Raw genomic sequence first — 25076 nt, 5'->3', positions numbered from 1 at the left:
ACTAGTTGTACCACCCATTTGCGATCTCTCTCTGTCTGTCTATCTCTATCTATCTATCCAACTAGCTCCTGGTCCTGGTCCTGGTCCTGGTCCTGGTCCTTGGTTCCTGGTTCCTGGTCCCGGTTGTTGTCGGTGTTGGTTCACATTTTGTTTAGCCCAATGTGGCGTGTAGTGTTACGGATATCCCCTCACAGTGCCAACTCGATTTTGGCCATGAAAACGGTACGCTATTTGGCAACTGTACCTCTCCACCTGCCACCTGTCCCACATGCTTCGAGTCCTTCATGATGGTGTCTGACAATACCCGAATAATCCCTCTGGATCACCGGAAGCCGGTCGAGTAGTAATCGAAGTCTAACGTCCTCCTCTGTCCATCCACTTAGTTGCCACATATGTTGTTGTACGTATCTCATTTCTGCGCCACACGGATCTCCCGAGTCCCGACTCCATACCCCGGAAACTTGCACACACATCTCGAAAGCTTTCTCCAAGAGTTTCTCTAGCGTTATGTCTGTATCTGAACATGTATCTGTATCTGATAAGCTTCCATATCTCCATAGCAACTACAAAGTTAAGAACTTAATCAACTTGCTTCGAAAACATATACTTGTGGTATACAATTTTCGTTTTTCTACTTTTCTCTCTTCTCTGTCAACACACATTCTGAAACCGCCAATAAAAAAAAAAAACCAAAAATCGACGCTAAAATTGTAACTCCACAAAAAACAAACACCTACATCGACACCACTCCACACCACACCACAACACACCGCACACTATCGCAATTATTCGGTAATCAATCGAACGTAGACCTGTCCAGTATTTCCACTCGCCCTGGCCACCGGCGGGCTACATGCTGGTATCTCAGGTCTGACGGATCCTTTGTTAAAGGGGGCACATTTACCAGGAGCGGTACCAGCACACCACCATCACCTACAGCAAATGCCCGATGTGAGTTTTTAGCTATCGATGCGATTCGGTTCTTGAAACAACTCTGAAACTATCTCTCCACCAGACCTTTGAACGAAACTGTACTCGTTTATCCCATATAATCGACCTTGTACCGCCCCTTGTTACCCCGCCTGCACGCCCCCACCACCCCCCTCTACCAGAGAACTCAGAAAAAGGAGCTCCAGAACTAAAACTGATCAGAAATGTACAAAATATAAATTAATGTTTCTGCAAATAAGAGCCAACTTCTATAGTTCCAACCCCTTTTTCTGAGTCCGCGTAGCTGTGTTCGTATGTTGCTGTTGTGTTTCTACGCCCCGTAGCATCTCCTCAGTAGTCCCCAGTTCCAGTTCCAGTTCCAGTTCCGCCTGTGTTACCCGTTTACTACCTCTGGCATTTCTTTTACGATCCACTGGTCGCATTTCAATGACATTAGCACTGGGCCAACCGCAGTTCCTTGTCCTGGCCCGGGTCCCCGAAGTCGTTGCGGCTGTTGGCCAACACAAAATAGTTGGCCAAGCACTAAAAATCAGGCAACCGAGGGACCTGGTCCTGGTCCTGGTCTTGGTCTTGGTCTGGGTCTTGGAAGGCGGGGAGCCAAGTTACCCCCTATCCCCAGCCAAAAGTCATCAACAAATGCATTTTTATTGTACTCAACCCCCTACTTTCCCCCCCTACTCTTACTCTTACTTGCAAGTTAAAGTTTTTGTAGTTTTGGAAATCGTTTCAACTTTCAACCTGTTTCCATACTATGTACACCTGTATGTTTCCCCGTTTGTGTTCTGTATGTGTCTGTGATGCGGCAAGATGTGGTTTGTTAATGTGCCAACATGTACAAGTTTTTACGACAGTTGTGTTGCAAGATAATCCATAGTTCCATAGCTCCATAGTTCCATAGTTGTTATCCCCCCACAATGCAGCCCAACGCCCCCCGGTTTCATTATCTTTTTTGAAACTGTCTCTCAACTTTTTATTGAGTTGCAATTCATTTTTGGGTCATAAAATATTTCCAAGGCGCATGTTTTATTTCTTCATTTGGAATTCGTATTGCATTTTGATGAATATTTCAGTTCTTGTTGCCTAAGCTCTCACACAAACAGCAGACACACACCCCGCACACCAATGCACTTCGTCCTGGCACACTCGCACACTCGCACACACAACAACGCCAAAGCACAAACAAAGCATTTCAATATTGTATGATTTATTTGAATTTTTTGTACTCATTTTTTTGTGAGCTGTGCTCTAGTTTACCGCCCACCAACTCCGACCCAGCCCGCCTCGTCCTGTTTCCGGCATCCTGCGCCCCATTCCCCGCCCCCTTAGCTGCATTCAAATGCATTTATTCGAATTTCACTTGAAAGTGTTGCATTTGATTTGATTAATTTATAAAGCGCGAGCATAGAACCACCCCACACCCACCAACCATCCAACCACCCACTCCTGGTTACACCCTTTTGGGTCCTTTTTTAACAGCACGCGTGGCGGAGTGTGTGTATGTTATTTGCTGTGGGTGTTATTGGTGAAATGAGAAGACCCGAAATGGAAACGAAAACGAAAGACCACTAGAGACTGCATTAAATTTTGACAAAAACCAAAGCGAAGGACGTCCTAACCTAAATAATAATGATAGGCAAGGGAGCTCCTTTGCAAAGGAAAGTAAAAAGCATAGTTAGGCCTAGGCTCCAGTGCTCCAGTGCTCCTCTGTATCTATATCTCATCCCCGATCTGTATCTGTTTGTCGCTGTAACCACCGATCTGTTTGTAAAGCTAATCTGTAAATTGGTAGAACCAGAGCCAGCTAGACTCGGGGAGATCAAAGTCCTCAAACACACGAGCTTACACTGCACAAAAAAACAAAACACTCGAAACCTCAATTCATGTACAAAGAGAAATGTGAAATGTGAAATGTGAATCCCACCCACCACAGTCCATTCCATTCGACGGTGTATGTAAAAAAAAGAGCTGGAAATGGAGACGAAGATATTATCCCCCTTGCTTATGCTTATTGCATTCTGTTTTTGTAACTATTTGGTTTGTGTTTGATGCTTTTGCGTTCCTTGTTTCCGTTACTATTACTATTACTATTACTGTTACTGTTACTGTTCCCATTTCCGTTTCCGTTTCCGTTACGCCTAAGTTACCCCCTTGTTATGATCCATCTGCGTTATTACCATTACTGGAAGTTGTACGCGCGTTGTGTTGTGATCTTGTCACCCCGAGATCCCGAGATCCTGAGATCCTGAGATCCTGTGATCTCTCCCCTGATTCTGCCCGCCCCAGAATATAAATTGACGACCCAATAACCCAACTGTACACACATGTACACACACAGCCACGAGCTCCACGAACTGAAAAATTGACACACGCCGATCACTAATCCGTATCTCTTCCGTTCCCTCTCCTTCCTTCGCACCGCTAACAGGTGGCCAAGAACCCGCTGGCCAGCTTGGCTGCCTTGGGCCTGGCCGGGATGAATCCGGCCAGCACTGGGGGCATCAACCACACAGGTGAGTTGAGCGCTTCTGCGGCCAGATGCCAGACAGATTTCCAATCTAATCTAGGCTCTGCCCCAGCAGCCCTGGCTGCACTGGCCGGGTCGCAACTCCGTACAGCGAATCCCGCGAACCGAGCCCAGCAGCAGCAGCACGAGATGACCGTATCCAACGACCTGATCGGCTGCATCATCGGCAAGGGCGGCACCAAGATCGCCGAGATCCGTCAGATCTCCGGCGCCATGATCCGGATCTCGAACTGCGAGGAGCGCGAGGGCGGCAACACCGACCGCACCATCACCATCAGCGGCAACCCGGACTCGGTGGCCTTGGCCCAATACTTAATCAACATGAGGTGAGTACCTGATCAGATCACTTTTTTCGTTCTACGTTTATGCTAACCAATTGTGGAAAGGCTCATCCTGCAAGGAAGTGAAGAAGGACTTTGCAGAATGGGCTGGACTCTTGGCATAAGCATAGTATTTGTGTGAAATGTCTGTTGCTTGTGTTATGTAACATCAATTTTGTCGAATTGACTTGCTAATTGACAAACGAGAAGGTATAAGGAGGTCTTCGGTCTTAGGGCGCAGGTCGAAGGTGACCCGGGGTCAGTCGCGGAGTGGCGGCGCGTTCAAAAATATCAAAATAGTAAAATAAAAGCCAGACCAAGGCGTTGAAGGCAAAGGCGGGCGGGGGTGGGAAGGGAGGGGGCTTCCGTAGCTTAAGTCACACACACACATGTCCTAGTCTGTAAGTCGTAAGCCCGGCAAAGCCACGAACTAGCACCACCAAAAAAGAAACAGAAACCGATACAGAAAATTATAATTTCCACCCTCACACCCCTAGATCGTAGTTCGCATCGAACACTACTAGCCTAACCAATGTTCTAGCTAATAGAAATCTATAAATATCTAACCTATATAAACATAGCATCTAGTTATACCAAGCAACCATGTGTATGAAAAGGCCAGCGCCCGATGAGCCGGATGAGCCGGATGAGCAGGAGAGGAGGATGAGGCCAGCACCGACCTAATCTACGCATCGCACACTTTTCACACAATCCGAAAAGTCAAAAATGTCAAATACCGAATATCGAATACTGAAACCGGCCTGATCCAATTGGTACTTCAAACTGCAGTTCAACTCTTAAAAACCGATCCAAAAACCTCTCCCACCGCCCCCCACGACCAAACTGAATCCCCCCCACCACCAAACCAAGTTCATCCTCCAAAAGAAACAAACTCTTTCGGTCCAAGTTCCCCCAAAAAAAAATATAAATAAAAAAAATACTAGACCCGCTCACCACCAAAAGTTTTCTACTCCTACCATCCAAAATTTGAACGCCGCTCTCTCCCACCAACCCCCCCAAATACAAAGTACGCTGATAAAGCTCTTCTTCTGTATCTCTCTCTCCGAACTCCGAACTCCGAACTCCGAACCGTTCCTCCACACAAAAACCTCCTTAACCTTTTGCATAACAAACACTAAAGAATCGAGTAAAATCAAGTGCAAAAACCAACTCAATTCCACAAAATCGAAATCGAAATCGAAATGTTTTGAAAAATACCTATCACCTACCAAAAAATAAAAAAAAAATAGAAAAGAAAAGAAACCTTAACCGAAACGAATCCCAATTTGTTCCTTTCTTTCTCTCTCTCTTTCTATCTACCTTAACCGAACCTCGTCCACAGTGTTGAGCTGCAGAAGGCCAATCTCCTGGAGCAGGCCCAGGCCCAGCAGAACGGAGGAGCTGCCGCGACTCCCGGCGCCGGAGCAGCCGGATCCGTAGTCGCCACCGGCGTTGCTGGAGCCGCCACGGTCGCCGGAGGAGCAGCAGCTACTCCCCCATCTGCCGCCAATGGAGCCCTCACCACGGTGCCCCTAACGGGTGCCTCTGTTGTCGGAGCAGTTGCCGGAGGAGCTGGAACAGGCGCAGCTGCTGGCACAGGAGCAGCCGGTACTGTATCGGTACCGGGAAGCAACGGCACAGCCCTAGTGGCTAATGGAGCCACCAATGGCAGCGCCACTGCCACAGCCCCCGGCTATGCCAGCGCCAATGGCGGACAGCCCGCCAACGGAACAGCCCCAACCACCGCCGCTGCCGCCCTACAAAGTCCGCTGGCATCGGCCCTGCAGCTTCTGACCAAGCCCGGAGCATTGAGTGCCCTGTCCAACCTGAGCGCCCTCGACCTGCTCAGCCTGACTACCCTGGGCAGCAGCAACGGCGGCGCCGGAGCCCCGGGCGGGATCCAGGTGCAGACGACGGGCGTGAACCGGGCCAAGGGACACTACGCCACCTCGCGGTTCCGGCAGCACCAGACAGAGACCGGCGGCGAGGCGGAGAAGCCGCGCAACAAGTTCAACCCGTATTAGGAGGAGTGGTGGTAACCGACGTGGTTGGCCGGCCGGATGAAGTTATAGTCAGTCGCTTAGATTTGTAGGATTCCAGGATAGCGTTGCGAAAGCTTTAGCGTTAGATTCTCGAAGAAACAAAATTGTATAAAATTCGCCATTAAGTTCCAGTTCCATTGTGTGCATCCCCAACCTAAAAGTAGTTTAGAGAGCACTTTGCCCCAATTGTATTCACTTTATTCATCCCAAATCGTAGTCGAAATTCAAGACAATTATGTGTAGTTGAAGCGAGTTGAAGTATTTAAGGTATAATCGCCACGCCACTTCTTCTATATATTTATCGAGGTTTTTGAGGAGCAACAATCCAATAACCAGAAACTGTCACATATTCGTAGATCGGCCCAGTCGGGCCGCTAGACATTAGTTATTCGATCGAAAAAGGCGCAATATGAACGTAATCGTGTTATTTATCGAATATATAGGACAGAGGCATCCCTATAGGACAGATGGCCCAATCAAGATATTTTTGACCAAGTGACCAATGACCCAAGTGGGCGCTACAGATTTTGGACCCCTTTTTGATAAATACATACATACTAATATACTATATAGGCTCGGGCACTCCCCCCCTGTGTCCCGGGCGTTATAGAATTTGCCAAATTTTAGCGCCCTAGCGTCCCTAGTAGCGTTCTTCGAAGCATTAGATTAGATTAGTTCGCGATTATAGAAGTCGAATATCGGATGTCGACTTATACATCCAGATAGTAGAGTAGGTGTCGAGCATAAAGTTAGTCTCAACAGTCTATCCCCAATCCAATCCAATCCACTCCAATTCAATCCAATCCATTCATTGTAACATATAACACGCTCCAATATCTTACACATTATACTCTCCTAGATTCTAAGCACTAAATGTATTTCCCCTATACATACGATATATATACCTATATATATATATATAAATCTTAAGCATAAAGACCCAAGAGCCATTTGTCTAGAACAGAAGCAGAAGTGAAAAAGTGAAGCAGGCAGAATTTGAAAGAACCTTCTTTAAGAAGTATACAAAGAATAAATTCCAATGCGTTGAGCCCCGAGCCGAGAGCTGAGAGCGAGAAGATGAAGATTCGAGCCATCGAGTGGGAAAGCCCTGGGCGAGGGGATCAACGACCTTTATGGACCAATTCGCTCTAATTGACGCAATCCACGCAATGAGCGTACAAAAACGAAACTATTTGAATAGAAAACCGAACCCAGATAGTAGAAACACAGGTGGTCAGTATAGTCAGAGTCTTGAAAACTATGAATATGAATGAATAATGAATAATGAAAAAAATTGAATTAAAAGAAATGAGTTTGCTTGTATTAGACTTTAAGTCTTCAATTGTTTATGGAATTTGATTTCTGTTAGTTTTACACTCCTCCCCGATAACCCATTTGTATTTACCATGCAATTGTACATTTTTGTTATTATTTGTAGCCAAGCTCTTTTGGATTGGTCAAGGATAATGTAGGAAAAGTATTCGGAAATTGAAATTTCTCTACCCTAAAGTACACGGAATAATTGTAGTGACTCATACTTGATATGATTTTCTTATTATATTTATACAATTAGTCCTAAGGCAAACCAACACACACACATTATGTAACACATTAAGCTAAGCGGGCTTACGATTTTATAACCAAATTATATTCCTAACTACTCATACATGCATATACATATAAACATATACATAAACATATACATTTACGACATACATACCCACATAATACTATACATACTCGTATATGCGAACCTTATTATTATGCCGAAATAACAGAGAGTAATAGCGCAAATCGTATATTCAATGTAATACTTCTTGACATTAACGAAAACTAATACACATACTTAGAACGGCTCTCCCCGTAGGCCAGGATCCACAGAAACTTCAACAAAAGCATGAACAGATGGAATAGTATCGGAAAATAATTTATATGCAATGAGAAAATGATGGAAATACAATACATGCGTTTGTAATAAAGTGAAAAATGAATAACTAAAAAAAACTGATGCTAGATTATGTCAATTATTATATCAATTATTCCAAAGGGAGGATTAACTAACATGTATTACAACTCGCTTAATAATTGCACTTGTTCCTTTCAGAATATCCATGGAGACTGCTGGTCTGCCCATACCCGGATACCACTACATTGCGCCCAGTACAATTGTTAAAACGCCCATTCACTAAATGCAACAATCAATCGCCAGCAAGATATCCAACAGCAACTGAGGATCGATTAGGAGGAGGAGGACTGCGACAGCGACTGCGACTGCAACTGGACTGGAGGACACAAGTTTCGGAGGATGTCGAATGCTAAATAATAAGCAATTCATCAAAAAACACAGAACATTGACATTGGGGGAGGAGATCCAGAGGGATCGAATATCGTCGGAAATCAAACATCAAACAAACAACACTTGTCTACACTCACCCACACGAGACACACGAGGAGAAAATCATATATACACGTTATATTTATTCATTGATTCTTATTAATTATGATATTTTTCATTAAGTTTTAAACGCAAGGGCAAACAAATACAAGAACTTATGTGTTGAACCGTTTTCGCGGGGCCCGACGGAGTGCGTGGGGCTACCCCAAAGTAAGAACAGAACAGCAATTAATTTTAAGATTAGTCAAAATGAAGACAAAATAAAAACATAAAATCTATTAACCACATAACAAGCGAAAATAAGAAAGGCAAAAATTCAAAACGCAGTAATTCTAAGCAAACTATTTATGCATGAGCATGACCAAAAAAACAAAACAAAACAAAAAAAAAATGATGAAAACAGGAGTACAGGAGTAAGCGCTTTCGATAGCGGAAGGTTTAAGCTTAAAGGATCGAATATAAAAAGAGACATTGAAACAGACTAACGAACAAACAAACAAACACAAACCAAGCAAACAAAGACAGAAACAAGGTACAGATCAACAGCAACATTACATTACTTCAAGTCGCATTGGGGACCACCGACCCGACCGATGTTTGCGTTTGTTAGTTGTTTGTTTATGTGTACAACATACATATATTTTATATATAGCGATGTAGCGACATGGCGATGTATTGATACGATAATTTTTATTTTATTATTTCTATTATGGTAATTGTTATCGAAATTGTATTTGTGATTTTTGAATATGTTTAGACTGATGTGCAAAATTGATTCTGTTTATTGATTACGATTAAAATACACATAAATTACTATGGACTAATTATTAGCAATCTCTGTCTCCTTCGTTCGTTGATGCTAAATGCTGAATTCTAAAATTTATTCGTTCAGGATTAGTTAACACGACAGCTGAAGCTGAAGCTGAAGCTGAAGGATCAAAATTCGAACTAGCAAAAGAGATTTTATTTGATTACACTTATCGAAATTGTTGCATCCTCCCATGTTTGGTTTCTAGTTAAATTGTTTCCACCGGACAACAAAATAAAACAAAACAAAAACAAAAAAACAATTACTTACAATTTAGTGAAGAAAATTCGAATTACAATAATAATTTTTAAGCAATTTTGCGGCGATTAAAAAGACTTTTTCGATGCGTGGAATATACTAAAAGAAAAGAAAGAAAAAAAAATGGATTTAATTATATTACAATTATGCTTAAAGTAAAGTATAATTTTAATTTATTAGCTGTTAAATTTATACGCAAAACAAAAACTAAAAAACGAGAACAGAACAAAAAAGAATCACAAGAAAAGAAAACATCAAAAATAAACTGATTTTCACTGTTAAAATTACAAATTATATTAATTTTATTCTAATTTAGTTCGTAGGCTGGGCAGTATAAACAAAAGCATCACTGAGACACACTGAGAACATTTAGTTGCATTCACGAAACAATAATTCACGAAAGAGCCTCTCAGACGAGCGAAATGGTGTCAAAACCGAAGGTGAAAGCGAAAGCGAAAGCATCAGTTTGCTAGTTGGCAAAATGTGTCAAATTTTATTCTATATACATTAATTATTTCGTAAGACAGTTATCGAAACATAAAAGTAACAACCAACATATCCACTGCAAGAAAACCAATCTAATCACAACTTATATTAACCAACACAAGATACAAAAGTAACGAAATATTAACCCTAAAATTCATACATATAAGACAAACATATCCCATAGAACGCAATGCATTAATCTAAACTATATAATTTATATCAAAATTAACACAATTTCGTGGTCTGTTTTTTGACTTGGAAATTAACCGACAAAGTGAGGTGGTTGCAAAGTGATTTTTTTGTGCAACACCCATTGTCACGGTTCGAAAATGATCTAATTTTATCAGTCACTAGATTAGCATCTTCCGCTCATACAAAAGTTTAAAAAAAAAGACATACTTATGAAAGAACAAAACTTGATTACAGGAAATTGTTAATAGCATAAAGAGTAATACTATAAATTAACGTATAAACGACAGGACGTGCCTGGTCCCAAGGGATAAGCTATGAACTATTCTATGAAGGATCAGGCGACTGGCGGGAGAGGCGTTTAAACGATATCATGAGGCGAAACTATTTCGTGATTTTAATGACAAATATATTTCGCTGATGACAAAAACAATTTGAAGCAATCATTTTGAAATCAAGAACCGCGGTTCTCAACTTAAAACAAATCGGAAATGAATATGAAAACAAAGAGAAACTGATCGGGAGGAGGGAGAAGTAAATCCATATATCTATACATAAATGAATGATATATCTATATATAAATATACATAAATTAAATATATAATTATTATGTACACTTGTATTTAAATGTATTCGAAATATTTAGTAAATTTTTTGCGCAAGTTACACAGACGAGAACACTAAAAGATAAAAAAAACAAAGATAAAAAATATTTAAAAAAGACGAGGGCGACTACGGAGATAGACGGGTCAACAGCGGGTAACTGGGATTAATTGTAAAATAAAAAGTAATGAAAGGGATAATTAAATTATGTGTATGTGTGTATAAGAGAAATAGCTCAAAAATTTCACAAAACAATTTTACTTAATATGCGTGTGTAATTAATGTAATTTAATAACGACATTTTGTTGAAAACTTGTAAATTTGCAAAGGAAAAATACGTGTAAGAAAAGCAATTTTAATGGTGCCTTAAAAACCAAACCAAACCAAGCAAATTTCTTCAAGCCTGCCTTGCCTGCCCCCCCAAACGAACCACCATTCCCAACTGGATGGCATGTGAGTTTTCTACTCCTTTTAAACCCTGCTCTTTTCAATACTTCCCACGGACACTGGTGCTCGACCCGGTCCCTCGGTCGGTCCTCGATCAGATCGAGCCTGACTGGGGGCGCGATGCCGGCACCGCTTAGTTAATATGCGTGTTATATCATTTCGACATAAGAACTTATCCCTTTTAGCGAAACACGGTGACCCACAATTGCTCAAAGCTATCCGAGTCTGTGCAAAGAGTTGCCCGTTACATTTGCGAATTCGATTCGACAGCCTAACTTACAATTAGCTGCAAAAACACGTAGTGGATGTGACACTGAGATCCAAAATGAACAACTAGCCCGAACAAAAAAAGCAAAAAAAAATCAACAAAAAAAATGAATGGATACCCAAAAAAACACAAGCAAAAATATTATCAAATTATATACATATACAGCAAAACAAACACATTAATGTTTCTCTCAGTGTAATTACAAATCACTTGAATGTATTTGCTCACATTTTTACAATACATGTCGAAGAACTCTACACAATAAGCAACAAATGTAAAAGCATTTAAGGCACTTGACCGATCGTTCGATATATTGAGGAAGGATGAAGGGTATTGACGATCGGATGGATGGATGGATGGTCGGACTTTGGATGCAAGATAATTGTTAAAGAAATCCACTGTAGGAATGGGTTCGAAAAACCAGACAGTATAATATAAAAGGAAAACAAAAATTAAATATTTATATACATATGAAAGGCAAAAGCAAAAGCAAAAAGCAAAACAGAAACAGAAACTATATTTAAGGTATTTTAGATATTCTTATTTAATATCCAGAAAACAAGACGAGAAATTATACGAGCAGAGTTTTAATTTAGGCACAGAGTAGGGAGAGAGATGTGGGTAGATCGGGTCTAACTAATGAACAAATATATGTGTATTAACTAACTAAATATCAGTGTTAGAATTGTTAAGCAAATAGGATCAGGATCAGACCAGGTGGCGGCGGTTTTACTCTGCCGATCCATCCTGGCGGCGAGTGCGGGCGATCCTGTTTTTTGATTCTGTTACATACGAGTATCCGTATCCCTTTGTTTGTGAAAACATTATGGAATGAGTATTAGCGCAAGAAAGCAGAAGCAGTTGAAGGCATAACTACGTGTATTCCAATTCATCAAAGCAATTGAAGAATTAATAGAACACCTAGGCGGGACGAGCTACCTTGTCCCCCCTAGCCACTAGAAATATACGAAACATCTAAGGTTTCCCAGCATAACAAAGCGAATCAAAGCAAAACCAAATATCGATCATATTATCTTACGTAGAGGATAACACAAGCAACTTAACTACTAGCATATGGTACACACATACAATGCATACATTAGCCGACAGCAACGGAACCCCATAGCTTGGTTAGACAATATATGGCATTGGATATGGACAGTGGTCAGTGGACAGTGGACAGTGGACAGGGGACTGTAGACTGTGGGCATTGGGACGTAAGGCGTAAGGATAATGGCGCATAACTTAATAACTTAATTAAGGGATGTTTTCACCGAAATTAGCGTATGTATATGTGTGTGTGTTTGTATACGTGTAGGCATTAAGTTGGAGGATCTCTTCTAATTGTAAGCCCAAGAGGACAGCAGGACAGCAGAACAGCACATCCGGAAGCACTGCATCTCCGGGCCAATCAGCCCGGGGACGGAAATAATAACCGACGGCAAACTAGTTGCCTAGCATGTAGGACTCTCTCTTACTCTCATCTTAAAAGAAGACGAAAAGAATGAATATGCAGCATAAAATTGATAAAACTGAACAATTGGGATCAACTTATATTTTAAATATAAGATTAAATTGTAAAACAAGACCTAAGCAAACTTTTTAATTAAGCCCCGGGGAAGTTTGTAGAGGAAGCTACTTCTAAATCTAAAGAGCGTCTAAAAGAAAAAAAAACGAGGAACGATAAACTTACATAATTTGTGCCAAAAATATGATAGCAATTTAAAGGCAAAAACAGACGAATAGTTACCAACATTTAATGGCCAAAAGCACAACAGCAACCACAAAGAGAACACAAAGTAAATTCTTTGCTTTTTTTGGGGGAACAACACATAGGAATTATACGAATTTCAATGGATTCACCGTCGTCAGACAGCTACTCACTCACACAAGTATTTAAATGTTCACATTTGCTCAATGCAAAGCACTTAAAGGAGCTTATTTAATGAAAACCGAAAACAAAATACAAATCAATACTAAACCATATAGGTGTGCGTAATCATTTCTGTATAAATAATATTCAATCTGGCTGTATTCGCAGTTTTATTGCTATTGCTAAAAGTGTGCCAAATATCTCCCAGATGAACCAAAGCTAACTTTGCCGACAGTAGTTCCCATTGGTTTCGTTGCATATTTTTAGGCGAATGCGTTCAGGTTCGACTAGCCCCTGAGATTATGTTGCGAACCGACGACTGCGGGGAGGCAATACAGATGCAGATGCAGTTGCAGATGCAAATGCAGACACAGATACAGATGCACAGCTATAAACAAAATTTAATTAATAATTGAGGACATGGAAAGTTAAAACAAAGGCAAATGCTAACTAAACATATTTACAAGTTGAAGAAAACTGCAAGGCAATCATATAACTAGAGCTTCAATAAATAAAAAGGACAAAAATGTCATAAAATGAGAGGAATTATGGCTATAAAACAAGTTAAAAATGCCTACAAAGTGTTTTGGACAAATATATATTTAAGCCATATTCTCAATGAACAAAAACCAAAAAAAAAAACTCAAAAAAAAAACAAAAGATTTGCGTTATTATTGTGGTTAAAACATAATAAAGATGTGTTAAAAAGAACTAAACCAAAAGTTAGTGCCAATTTTTAGTGCAAATTTTTGCGTAATTGTTTTAATTTCAACGTTATTAGAAATAAACCAAAGTAAACAAAACAAAAGTATAGAAAACGAACTGTTGGTTTCAGAACCACCAATTTTTGGGAAGACTTTCGAAACAGATACAAGATACAAGGTGCACTGACATGGATGGAGACACACAGGACACAGGAAGGGACGGGAAATTAAACCAAAAATCGTAGCACTCAGCACCCCATAGTTTTCGATGTGAACCATTATGTGTAGTGTAGCGTAGAGGCAAACTTACCCACGAACATACATACATACATACATACACCTACATGCATGTAGCTCAGCTCGGAAACATATTCACCATTACTCTGCACTCCCACAACCGGACAGGGAACCTAAGTAGGCGGCCCAGGACTGGGCCTAGGACAGGGCTTCACCAGGCACACAGTAATCAGTAATCAGTAATAGGTTCAGGGTACATTTTATTGAACGCAGCACTGAGAACAGGAACTTTTAGATTGCAATACACTCGATGCAACAACTATAAGAGTAAATTTAAAATACAAATAGAATCATGCCCGGAAAGGGCTACCATGAAATGTTATATCGGCTATCGCAAAATTAAAAGTAATGTTAAGCCATAAGTGAAATGAATATTGTTTATCTGTGTACAACAATAATATTTAAATAATTCTTAATGTGTATTGTGACTCTAAAGAAACCAAAACAAAAGTAAAACAAAAGCAAACCGAACAACATTCAAACAAACTCATTGACACACGACTGTTTTGGAGTGTCCTAGGTAGGATTCGATCAGACGGTCTACGGGGGGAAACAAGGAACTCGGTGAGGAGTTTCTGGTTTCGCGTTTTGATCTCAGACCCGGACAGCCCTACAGACGATGCTCTTCACATGCTAGGCACACAGATCTTAATCACTGTAAGGATAAACATAATACAATAAGTAGCCAAAAAGGAATTCTTCAGAAATAATGGCTAAATGTACAAGAAAACGGTAGGAGCGAGTTGAAACACAGAAGAAAACAAAGTAATGATACCACACTCGAAAGCAAACATTATTTACAACGTATTTACAATTCTATATAAATTATATTTAAAAAGTATTTACATATATACGAGAAAAACTCACTGTGTAGGTATGTGCGACTCAGCAAAGGACCCCGTAAAGGATTCGTTCTCACACTCACACATCCACACATCCGCACCCACATTACCCACAAACACGCGCTTTCGTAGGCATCGCCAGCGGGGTGTAACGGTACAGGACGAGGAGTCAGACTGCCTTCTCTGATCACTCACTCACACACACACACACACACAACGACTCACAAATACGTGCAATACAGACAGAACAAACTCAGACTCCGACTCACACTCATACACGCAAAGTTAAGTGCATTATAATTGAATTTATAGAGTTAAACGAAGCTATTAAGTGAAATTATTTAAACTGATTAACTGATTATGATTATTATTAACAATGCATACGCATTTACTCACAACTCATATACACACCTATATAAAATATATATCTATATATACATGGCATATATCGCTGAAAGAATTTCCGTTGATCGAACAACCCATATAAGCAAATCAATTATGTTATCACATACATATACCACATCATATCAGACACGAAGAGAATCACTGCAAGTTTACCCAACCAGAAGGATAATTGTAAGAGATCAAGATCGATTTTGAAAGCTACATAGATGTGTTGCGTTCTTTGAATAAATGTTTTTTGAGTCGAATTTTTACTTCGAAAACCAATGAAAATCTAATAAAAAGAATAATATTAATTCAAACCAAATCACACACAGACCTAATCATACAAATGTTATCTGTGTGAAAGTCGTAAGAAAATTGCAGATATTGATCATGAAAATGTACCACTTGAGTAAGGCGAAGAGCAAAGATATGAACATAAAACCAAAAAAGAATTTAACACAATTTTTGAATTCATTAAATAAAGGTATGTGTTTAGATATATTCAAAACAAACCCGAACTGTGTTTTTTTTCAGGGCTATTTAATTTTCAGTTTCCTCACATTCTATATTGTTTTAAATGGAACACACGGTACGATATCGCTGATAATGGAACGGATAACAAGTATACGACCTGTGTTAATTGTTTCGATTTTGTCAATGCAAACGGCGTATGGCAAGAGGCCAGCTGGCGACACAATGGATGCTGAAAAGGCCGCCAACTTCATTCATAAACCTATAAGCAGCATACAAAAATAAATATATGTATTTTATGTGCCCGCTGGCCTCTCTTTAATAAACAAACAAAAAATTTCAGAAAAAAGAGATCAAACTAGACCACTGCTCGGGCGTGAGCAAATATATTATTTTAGTCCCCACGTAATGCGTCGATTTGTTAGCCGCTAATTGCGTTCGATAGGCGAAACCTGAATGAAACAAAAACGGAATTCGATCGCATTTTGACAGCCTAATACCTGACCAGGTATATGAGAACCGAGGCGTTACGCTCTTCAAACTCAATCACGTTTCGAAAAAAACGTTACAATTATCGTATGCAAACTCAATTCTGGGAAAACACTTTTTTTGCATAATTAAATCTCGACCTGCTTCTAAAGTAATTTAGTATAGTGAGGCCACTATTTAAATGACCCTATTTCAATATCATTTTAATTCTAGTAGTGTCAACCCTGCGTATACGTAATAATTTCCACTACTTAGTTCCTACTATAGAAAATGTTTAAATTTTATAAATAGATTCACGAAGAAGAGGGGCTTCCCACCTAGAAAAATATTTTAATTAATTATTTTTAATTTATGAGCCATTGTTTTAGATTTTATTATAGTTCAAGCAATGTGTCTCACTGTCGACTGTAGGCTATTTTAAAATCAAGTTCGTTCTAGTTTCTGGACATTTTTTGCAGGTATTACTTGGCTGGTTAAATAAGATAGGTACTGCCCTTCATAATTAGCTTTTATAAGATAAAAACCACAGGCACTGGTTCTGGTTCATTGTTTCCATAAATATATTTTAGAAATGTCATAAAATCCACTAAGTGTTTATGGGATTGAATGTTTGAACTGATGTTTTGGCTGCCAGCCAAGAAATGGAATATAAATCCCATAAACTATCACGTTAGCGACACGTGACCATGGAAAGTGTTCCGTATGAATTATAAATATCAACACAAATATATAAATACATTAAAGGTTTTACGATTAAATTTCCTTTTTAGTATTAAGTCTTTTTTTAATGTATTAATTCTTGATTTTATTAAAAAATTTAATTTCCATAATTTCAAAATCGTAAAGTTTCTAATTTAAAGAAAAATAAGTTCCCATTCTTTTATTTTTAATAATTAATTTCCAATACTCTATGCTTGCTACATCGAATTGGATTTATTCTTTCTTTTTTTAATTTTTTTTATACATTTGTGATTTATTCATTGTGATTGTTTTATTTGAGAAAATAATGATACATAATAATTTGTTGTTATTAGAGCTAATTAATTTACTTATTGAGAGATATAGACGAGCAGTCTAGATATAAATTTTTACATACATGCATACTTATAAACTTTTTTATTGCCACAATAAATTAATACACAATCCTGGTCTTAATTATATTGATGATCCATCGAATTCAAGGAGTTATTTGATAAGATTAAATTGTACTTTGATGTGTCTAGCCTAGCAGTTTACGAAATAGTGCAATATTGGTATTAATTCGAATATCTTAGTCGATTCTTTTCTAACTGAAAGAGTTTTTAAACAAAGAATAGCTTTGGCTGAAGATTTTGGTCTTGTGCGGAGATTTCACAGAAGCAGCTCCTTCGAATCGAAGCATGGACTTTGTCCACCCATCACCTTATTCGAATCTGCCAGTTTGTGCAGCCAATCCAGCGCCGACACACCGCCAGACCGCAGTGCTGGTCCAATCTCTCCGGCAAGCCTGTCCAGAAGCAAAACCACAACCGCAACCAGAACCCATTGGAGCAGCAGCCTTATCAAGGTGGTTGGGGGTGGTGGCGCTCAACAGTTGGTCGGCGGTACGAGCATTCTCACTCGGCGACGGACTGCGATCGCCTCCACTCGGTGTTTGGCTCGTGGATAGTGATTCCGATCTCCGTCTCCGGATCGCAGTTCGAGGCGCGTCACTGTGCCGTACGCATCGCGAAAGTGTTCAGCCGTCGGGGTAAAAATAAATGTACATATACATTTTGTAAATGAAAATAAACGCGTACGAGTGCTGAAATAAACCAAAAACGCGAGTTAATTGTGACCAAATTACCGATTAGCGATTGAGAAATGGCGGCCAGCGAAGCACCGGCCGCAGAGGTGACGGTGGAGGTGCAACCACTGCCAAAGGACTCGGAGGACGTCACCCTGGACGCCATCCTGAAGCACCTGGGCCAGTTTGGGCGCTTCCAGCTAATCATCTTCGTGCTCATTTGCCTTCCCATGATGTTCCACGCCATGTTCTCGGTCACCTATGTGTTCACGGCAGCCACCGTGACGCACCGATGCCACATTTCGGAGTGTGATTCGGCGGATAGCTCCTACTACGAGAACCACACGGAGTTCAGTATTCCCCACAACGGGAAGGACCTGGATGCCTGCAATCGGTATACCAACAACCACCTTTCCCAGTCTAACCAGTCGTTGCTGGAGGACATCTGTGTGGCTGAAAACTACGAGGAGAAGAAGGCAATAGCCTGTCCAGACAACAAATTCGTTTTTCGCGATGATGAAGTAACGATTTCAAATGACGTGAGTATCAAAGTACCACCTTCAATGGGGGGGCTGTTATCAGGTACTACGACCACCTCATTCCAGACTCTCAAATCCAATGCGGGCACATGTGGACTTTGATAACAGGTCTGCCGATTCAAGGCACATGCTGCCTAGCCAGATTTTAATCCTCAATTAGTCCTTAAAAACTGCAAGCTTGTAACTCTGGTGTAAAAATGGAAAATTACTATTAATTATCACTTCATAATTGCCTGATAAGAAGGGGTGCTTAATCGGTTAATATACAATGTGATCGTTGACTAATCCATCTGATTAAGTCCAACAATCAACAAATTCCAAAAATACCAATTCCTAAAATTGTGAAATTATTCATTAGCCAGACATGCTGTTGGAATTTAATTAATATTGCGTTATATATTGGAGGGATCAAGCATAATCAATATAAACTATTTATCAGTGATTTTAATGAATTATTTATTTGATATATCCTCTACGTGGGGTTGTCGGAAACTGAGATTGTGGCCAAATATGTCACTGATAAGCGCCTGACTAGTTTATAATCTTAATCGAAGAGGGACTCTCAGACGGGGCCCGAAACGGCTTCACTTAGACGAGCTATGATTGCAGTAAAGGGCCGTAAACCTCTTAATGTATTGATTAAGCACTGAGCTTGAACCATTAAGTATAACAGCATGAGCGTCAGCTGAATCAACAAAGATACCATTGATCAGGTCCAAAGGTAAACAAACTTATAACATTTACTTAATAACCATTAATTGAGGAATTTTACCACTTAAAGGTAAACAAATTCGCTTTTCACGGTCATATAAGATGGCCCACCCTTGGGCACTACTTACGGGTCCTATCAAAAAGTCGGAAGCTGCTTTTTAAGTAGTCTGACGAGCATTAAAGAACGTTCTTTATCAGATTTATTAGACAATTGGACACACAGATATGATGTACGAGCAGCATCTGGTAGATAAGTGCCTCAGTAGCCGTTAGCTCGAGCAAACCCATTACAACATAGAATAAACAAAATACAGATTATGATATTCACAGGCAAATGAGGTTGCAATTACCTTTAATAGGTTCCAACTTGGGTGGGATATGCATACATTATTCTACTTTATTTTCAAGGTCTATTATAAATTATTATTGTATCCCTTAAAAAAAAGACTAAACGGAAGAAATGAGAGTTAAGACAGGCTTCTTGCTTTGGAAGTGTGAATCATTAACAGCAACATGCATCGGAACAATCAAAATTTAATACATATATGTATATCTAGTAAAATACTGGACCGATGACTTTATTTTATTTTATAAATATTAAATTATTAAAAATTAAAAATCTGTTCTATAAGTGTAGAGTGTAGTTCTATTCTGTAAAAGAGTTCAATATAGTTTTATGAAACGATCTACGAAACGCATAAAAAGTATCAAGTTAAAGGATTGGGATTCTTATGATTTAAAAATCCTAATCTATAATTATTTTAGTTTTAGTTCTATTGAAAATACACATTTTTAAAACCAAGAATAAAAATGTACTCATCATAATGGAAATTTCTCCATAACTTCTATTTTAGTTTGGAATTTTCTGCGATGAAGAATGGAAGCTATCTATGGTGGGCACCATTAACAACCTGGGACAATTCTTCGGTATTCCCATCGGCGGTTTTGTGGCAGATCGGTGAGTTGAATTTATACTCTGTACCTTAGCAACCACCTTATTCCCCGAACTCTCCGCCAGCTATGGACGGAGTTTCTCGATCGCCCTGGGCGGAATAATGGGCGCCGTGATCGGCACTATTCGCTCGTTCTCGCCCAGCTATGCGTGGTTCCTGGTATTCGAGTTCCTGGACAATATGACCAGCAGCACGCTGTACTCCACCTGCTTCGTTATCGGAATCGAGTTGGTGGGACCTCGGAGACGAGTGCTGGCCTGCAGCGTCATCACGGTCTTCTACGCCGTGGGGGAGGTTGCCCTGGCCATGTTCGCCAAGGCCTTTCCCGACTGGCGCATACTGCTGCGCATCACCTACATGCCCTCGCTCATTCTGGTGGCCTATTTCTGGATCCTTCCGGAGAGCGTGCGCTGGCTGCTCAGCCAGGGTAAAGAGGATCGGGCCAAGGGCATCCTGCGCCGAGCCGCCAAGGTGAACAAGCGCAAGCTCTCGGAGAGTATGCTGGACAAGCTCGTCCTGGCCAACCGGGACAAGTTGGAACAGTCGGCCGAGAGCAGATTTCCGATCCGCGAGGCCTTCAAAAACTTCAAGTGGCGGATTGCCAACTGCTCCCTCTGCTGGATCGTCCACGTGCTGGTCTACTACGGCCTCAGTCTCAACGTGGTGCTCCTCGATGGCGACAAGTATAACAATTTCGCCTACATCGCGCTAGTGGAGATCCCCGGTTTCTTCTTGCCGCTTTTCATCATGGACCGCTTCGGCAGGCGCTTCTCCCTCTGTGGCCTGATGCTCGCCAGCGGCCTCTGTTGCATCGGAACGATCTTCACCGGGCCAGAGCAGCCGGTACTGGAGCTGGTCCTGTTCCTGGTGGGCAAGCTGACCATCACGGCGAGCTTCCAGGTGCTGTACTTCTTCGCATCGGAGATCTACCCCACCAATCTGCGCAACAGCCTGCTCAGTTTCTGCTCGATGATGGGCAGATTCGGCTCGATGCTGGCGCCCCAAACGCCGCTTCTGGTGAGTGTAGGATACAGATTGGTTGTCTCAATTTTTTATACTTCCTATTCCCAAACAGGCCAAGTATTATGCCAATGCTCCGGCCATGCTCTTTGCCGGGGCCGCCATCGTGAGCGGTCTGCTCACCCTGTTCTTCCCCGAGACCACCAACGTCGTCCTGCCCACCACGGTGCAGGAGGCGGACGCCATTGGCGTGAAGAAGAAACCTTCGAAAGGCAAGGACCTCGATCTAGTCGCACCGGCAAGTCCGCCGCAGTAACCAGTCAGCAGTACAATCTTAGTCTAAGGCAACCTGCATATACAAAGACATTTCTCTTCAAATGTGTTATATATTTAAGAATAATCCTTATATAAATATTCTATTCTAGCCATAACAAGAATGGGTTTTGATTTATTTTTCGGTTTGGTAATGGTCAACATTCAGGATTATGCGAACTTAAAATAATAGAACAATGCAAACAAATAAAAAAAAAAACAAAATAAATGGCTTTTCAAAGCGGAATACTTGAAAATAATACATAAACTATTCACTCGTTTTTTTAAGCAGACAACTGCTGATGTGGTTAGTGATTTGATATGAAAATGAAGAAACAAATACTACTCTTAATAAATTCTTATGGGAGCTTATATCCTATTCTCACTTCGGAAGAGCCAAAGTGTGATCAAGCAAATGCAATTAAAATAAAAGAAGAGACTCAATGGCACTTTTAATTAGTTTGGCTGAAAAACTGGGCAATGGTCTTATTTCCCCTGGATGGGCCGCCAATGGTGTTGTTTAGTTGTTTTTGCTTCTTGGACTGCCCCGGGGAGGATTTCTCCTTTTCCAACGCTGCGCTGCGGCTGCGCAGATCCTGTTGGTTTAGCTCCCGCTGCAGGTTTCTGGCCACGTGGTAGTCCAAGTGCTCTGGCATATCCACACTCTTGATGAACGCTTTGCATTCGGAGCACTGCTCCATGGGAACATCGCTGGGTGGTGGCTCATTAGTTGGCTTGGCGCTGAAGAACTTGGCGATGCTGTTGGTCTGAGATACAGTGGTGTTTCCTGATCCTGCAACCTTCTTTTGCTTTTTGGGAGGGGTCGGCTTGGGCGCCTCCTTCTGCCGACACTGCTGACGCTCCTCTCGCTGCTCGCTCTTTAGCTGGCGACTAAGCTCTTGTGCAAAATGGTGGTCGCGATGAGTCTGCAGGTACTGGACATCGTCTGGTATCTGGGCACCACACTGATCGCACTTGACCGTGGGGAGAAGGTCGCTACGAAGTTCTGGTATGGCAAACTCAGCATACGTCTCCTTGTAGTCAACTTGATCAAATTTTCTTTTTGAGGTAGATGGCTTTAGTTCCTCTTCCGTGAGAGGTTGCTCAGCTATAGATTGATTTTCTTTTGGAAAATCGAGGGTGGAAGTTTCCGAAATTTCACTGGCTTTTACGGTTGTAGGCTCAACCAAGACCTCTTTTTCTGGCACGGACATTTCAGCCTCCACAGTCGGCACTGACTCCTCTATAGTGTCTTCATCGAAATCCTTCGAGTTATTAGCTTCTATGGCATCCAGCTCCTCAGCCAAACCTTGCAAATCGGAAGAGTCTTCAGTAATCGCCTCGTTATCCTGTGTTTTTTCCTCTTTTTGTTGCTGGAGATATTTAGCGAAAAAGCTTCCCTTTAACTCTGGCGGCGTGGAGGTCACGGGAGTTCCACTTTCTGCCTGTGTGACCGCCTTGAGCTTTTGCTTGTATTCGTCAAAGAAACTTTTCTTGGGAGCATCCTCTGGCGGAATATTTTCAGCATCATCGGAGGCGGGCTTCTTTTCCTCCTTTTTGGCGCCTTGCAAGTAGTTGGCAAAGAAACTTTTCATCTTCGACTCCTCGGTTTGTTTGGGCTTCGTTTCCGGTTGGGCTTTGGGCTGCTGCACAGCCTCATCTCCACTGACGCGCCGTTTCTTAGCCGCCTGGTTAGCGAACATCTCCTGCAGCTTGTTTTGTGCATTGGACACTGTCTCGAATTTTCCCGCGCTTATTCCCAGAAACTTTATGGCGTTATTTAATGCGGCATCGCATCCAGCGCGTAAGAATGTCTTGGTGTTACTCCTGATCAATTCCAAAGCGAACTTGGCCAAAGACTCCTTGTCGTAGTCCTTGAGCGCTGTGGACCGTGAGCTGGCTACCTCGTGGCCGTCAATGTCCTGGATGTACTGCACCACCATTTGCTTAGCCTTCCGATTGTTTTCTATGAAGTCCTTCTCCAGCCGTTCGTTAATCTCGGAGGAGAGCTCGCCCAGCCAGTGTTGGAGCGACTTTAGTCCTGTGATGTTATTTCGTCCCGGGAATTTTTTGCAGCAGCCAATACTCTTTGAATAAAACCTCGGTGTGACTGCCTCCAGGTCGATGCCTCGTGCTATGTTGAATAGCCAGGTGCTGCGCCGAAATGGAATATAGGATGGGTATTTGATATTGGAGTTGGAAAGTAGGCCTAGACTCACCCATTTTTTTCGTCGTATTTGCGCTGCAGCTCAGCCTCGGAGAATTTGCAGAGTTGACCCAGGAATTTGATTCCCATTGTCTCGCACACCACTTCGCCAAACTTTCCGCCCAGACCCTTAATCTTGCCCACCGGCAGAGAGTCAAAAAAGGCAGGGATCTCCCCCAGCGGGAGGATGGTCTGCTTGTTTGGTTTGTTCAGGCCAGCAGCCAGCTTGGCCAGAATCTTGTTGTGTGCTATGCCAGCAGAGCACTCGTAACCAGTCTCCTTCTTCACTGCCGCCCGCACTTCGCCGGCCACGGCGGCCCCAATGAGCAGCCTGATGTCGCTTTGCCGGACGGCAGGCAGGTCGTTCTGGTCATAGGACAGCTGGAATCGCTCGTCTTCAATGTAGGGGTTGGAAAATCGATTAGTGATTTTGTTCACATAGTCCCCGATGTCCGGATAACCCACGGCATAAGTGTTCACTAGCTCCTGCGGCTTCAGAGCGAAAGCTCCCTGAAAAAGGATGATCGTAGATTACCATTTCTTAGCTGTTACTTCTTTATTGGCCAGATCTTACGCTTTCCATCTGCTTTATCCGCAGGTTGACAGTGTCAGTTATGTCCAAGTAGGCCTCGTCCACGGATGCGCGCTCCAATAGTTGCGTGAACCGCTGCAGGACGTTGGCCACCTCCTTGCCGGCATCGCGGTATTTGCTCGTGTCAGCCTTCTCGCGTATGTTTGGCACCTGGCAGAGCACGATCTCGGGACAGAGATCCCTAGCCTCGTCGCCGCGCATGTGCCGGGTGACTCCCTTGGCCCTGGCCGCGTAGTTCACTGCGATGATGCCGCCCCCGCGCCAAGGATTATATTGCACCACGGCAAGGGGCTTGTTTCGGTGCTCCGGGTTCTGTTTCTCTTCGACTTGGCAGAAAAAGCAGTCCATGTCCACCAGCAGTACCACCCGGTCGTACTTGCTCTGCATGCTGATTTGGCTTCGTGCAGTGGCCATGATTTCATGTTATTTCCGCTTGTTTATTTGTATATTTTATTATTAGCCAGAACCGCGCGCGCACGATCGATTCTAGAGGTTGGCAGACATATCGATACATCGAATTGGCCAAATTTGTGTATGGCGATGATGGCCGATAACTTTTGTGTCCGATAAAAGTAATCGGGTAAAGGGATGCTACCTAGTGGAGGTGGCCCTCCTCCCAGTGCTGCCACCTAGTCCCAAACAGGGGAGGAAATTTTCGAAAATATTTGTTTTTCTCCACTTTCC

At 41.8% G+C, this 25076-nt stretch overlaps 3 protein-coding genes across 26 annotated transcripts in view; 2 read left to right on the top strand and 1 right to left on the bottom strand.

The window, feature by feature from the left end:
- The window catches only part of LOC6493800 (poly(rC)-binding protein 3), a 52681-nt gene extending 39713 nt beyond the window's left edge, over window positions 1–12968 (top strand). For 5 of the 24 annotated variants that reach the window (XM_032454629.2, XM_032454628.2, XM_044714749.1 and 2 more), the window contains 3 exons: window positions 811–951; window positions 3377–3801; window positions 5138–7845. In XM_032454629.2, coding sequence (XP_032310520.1) covers window positions 811–951; window positions 3377–3801; window positions 5138–5819 — 1248 coding nt within the window. In that variant the 3' untranslated portion in view covers window positions 5820–7845. Of the gene's footprint in view, window positions 1–810; window positions 952–3376; window positions 3802–5137; window positions 7846–7941 lie in introns of those variants that run through there. The other 19 variants (XM_044714755.1, XM_032454633.2, XM_032454644.2 and 16 more) reach the window with 13 other exon arrangements.
- A 4982-nt stretch (window positions 12969–17950) lies between these two features.
- LOC6493801 (organic cation transporter protein) lies at window positions 17951–21713 on the top strand. Its single transcript, XM_001958432.4, has 4 exons — window positions 17951–18658; window positions 20224–20327; window positions 20388–21339; window positions 21398–21713. The coding sequence occupies exons 1-4, from the start codon at window positions 18197–18199 to the stop codon at window positions 21596–21598; spliced, it is 1719 nt and encodes a 572-aa protein (XP_001958468.1). The 5' UTR covers window positions 17951–18196; the 3' UTR covers window positions 21599–21713.
- Window positions 21695–24942, bottom strand: LOC6506140 (DNApol-eta). Its single transcript, XM_001958433.4, has 3 exons — window positions 24375–24942; window positions 23814–24310; window positions 21695–23748 (listed from the first exon to the last, which is right to left on the bottom strand). The coding sequence occupies exons 1-3, from the start codon at window positions 24804–24806 to the stop codon at window positions 22047–22049; spliced, it is 2631 nt and encodes an 876-aa protein (XP_001958469.1). The 5' UTR covers window positions 24807–24942; the 3' UTR covers window positions 21695–22046.
- Between the last annotated feature and the right edge of the window lie 134 nt (window positions 24943–25076).

Source organism: Drosophila ananassae, chromosome 2R (assembly GCF_017639315.1).
Source record: "Drosophila ananassae strain 14024-0371.13 chromosome 2R, ASM1763931v2, whole genome shotgun sequence".
Classification (NCBI taxonomy): Eukaryota; Metazoa; Arthropoda; class Insecta; order Diptera; family Drosophilidae; genus Drosophila; species Drosophila ananassae.
Note: the sequence above shows the minus strand (reverse complement) of the source record. Positions and strands in the feature narration are given on the sequence as shown.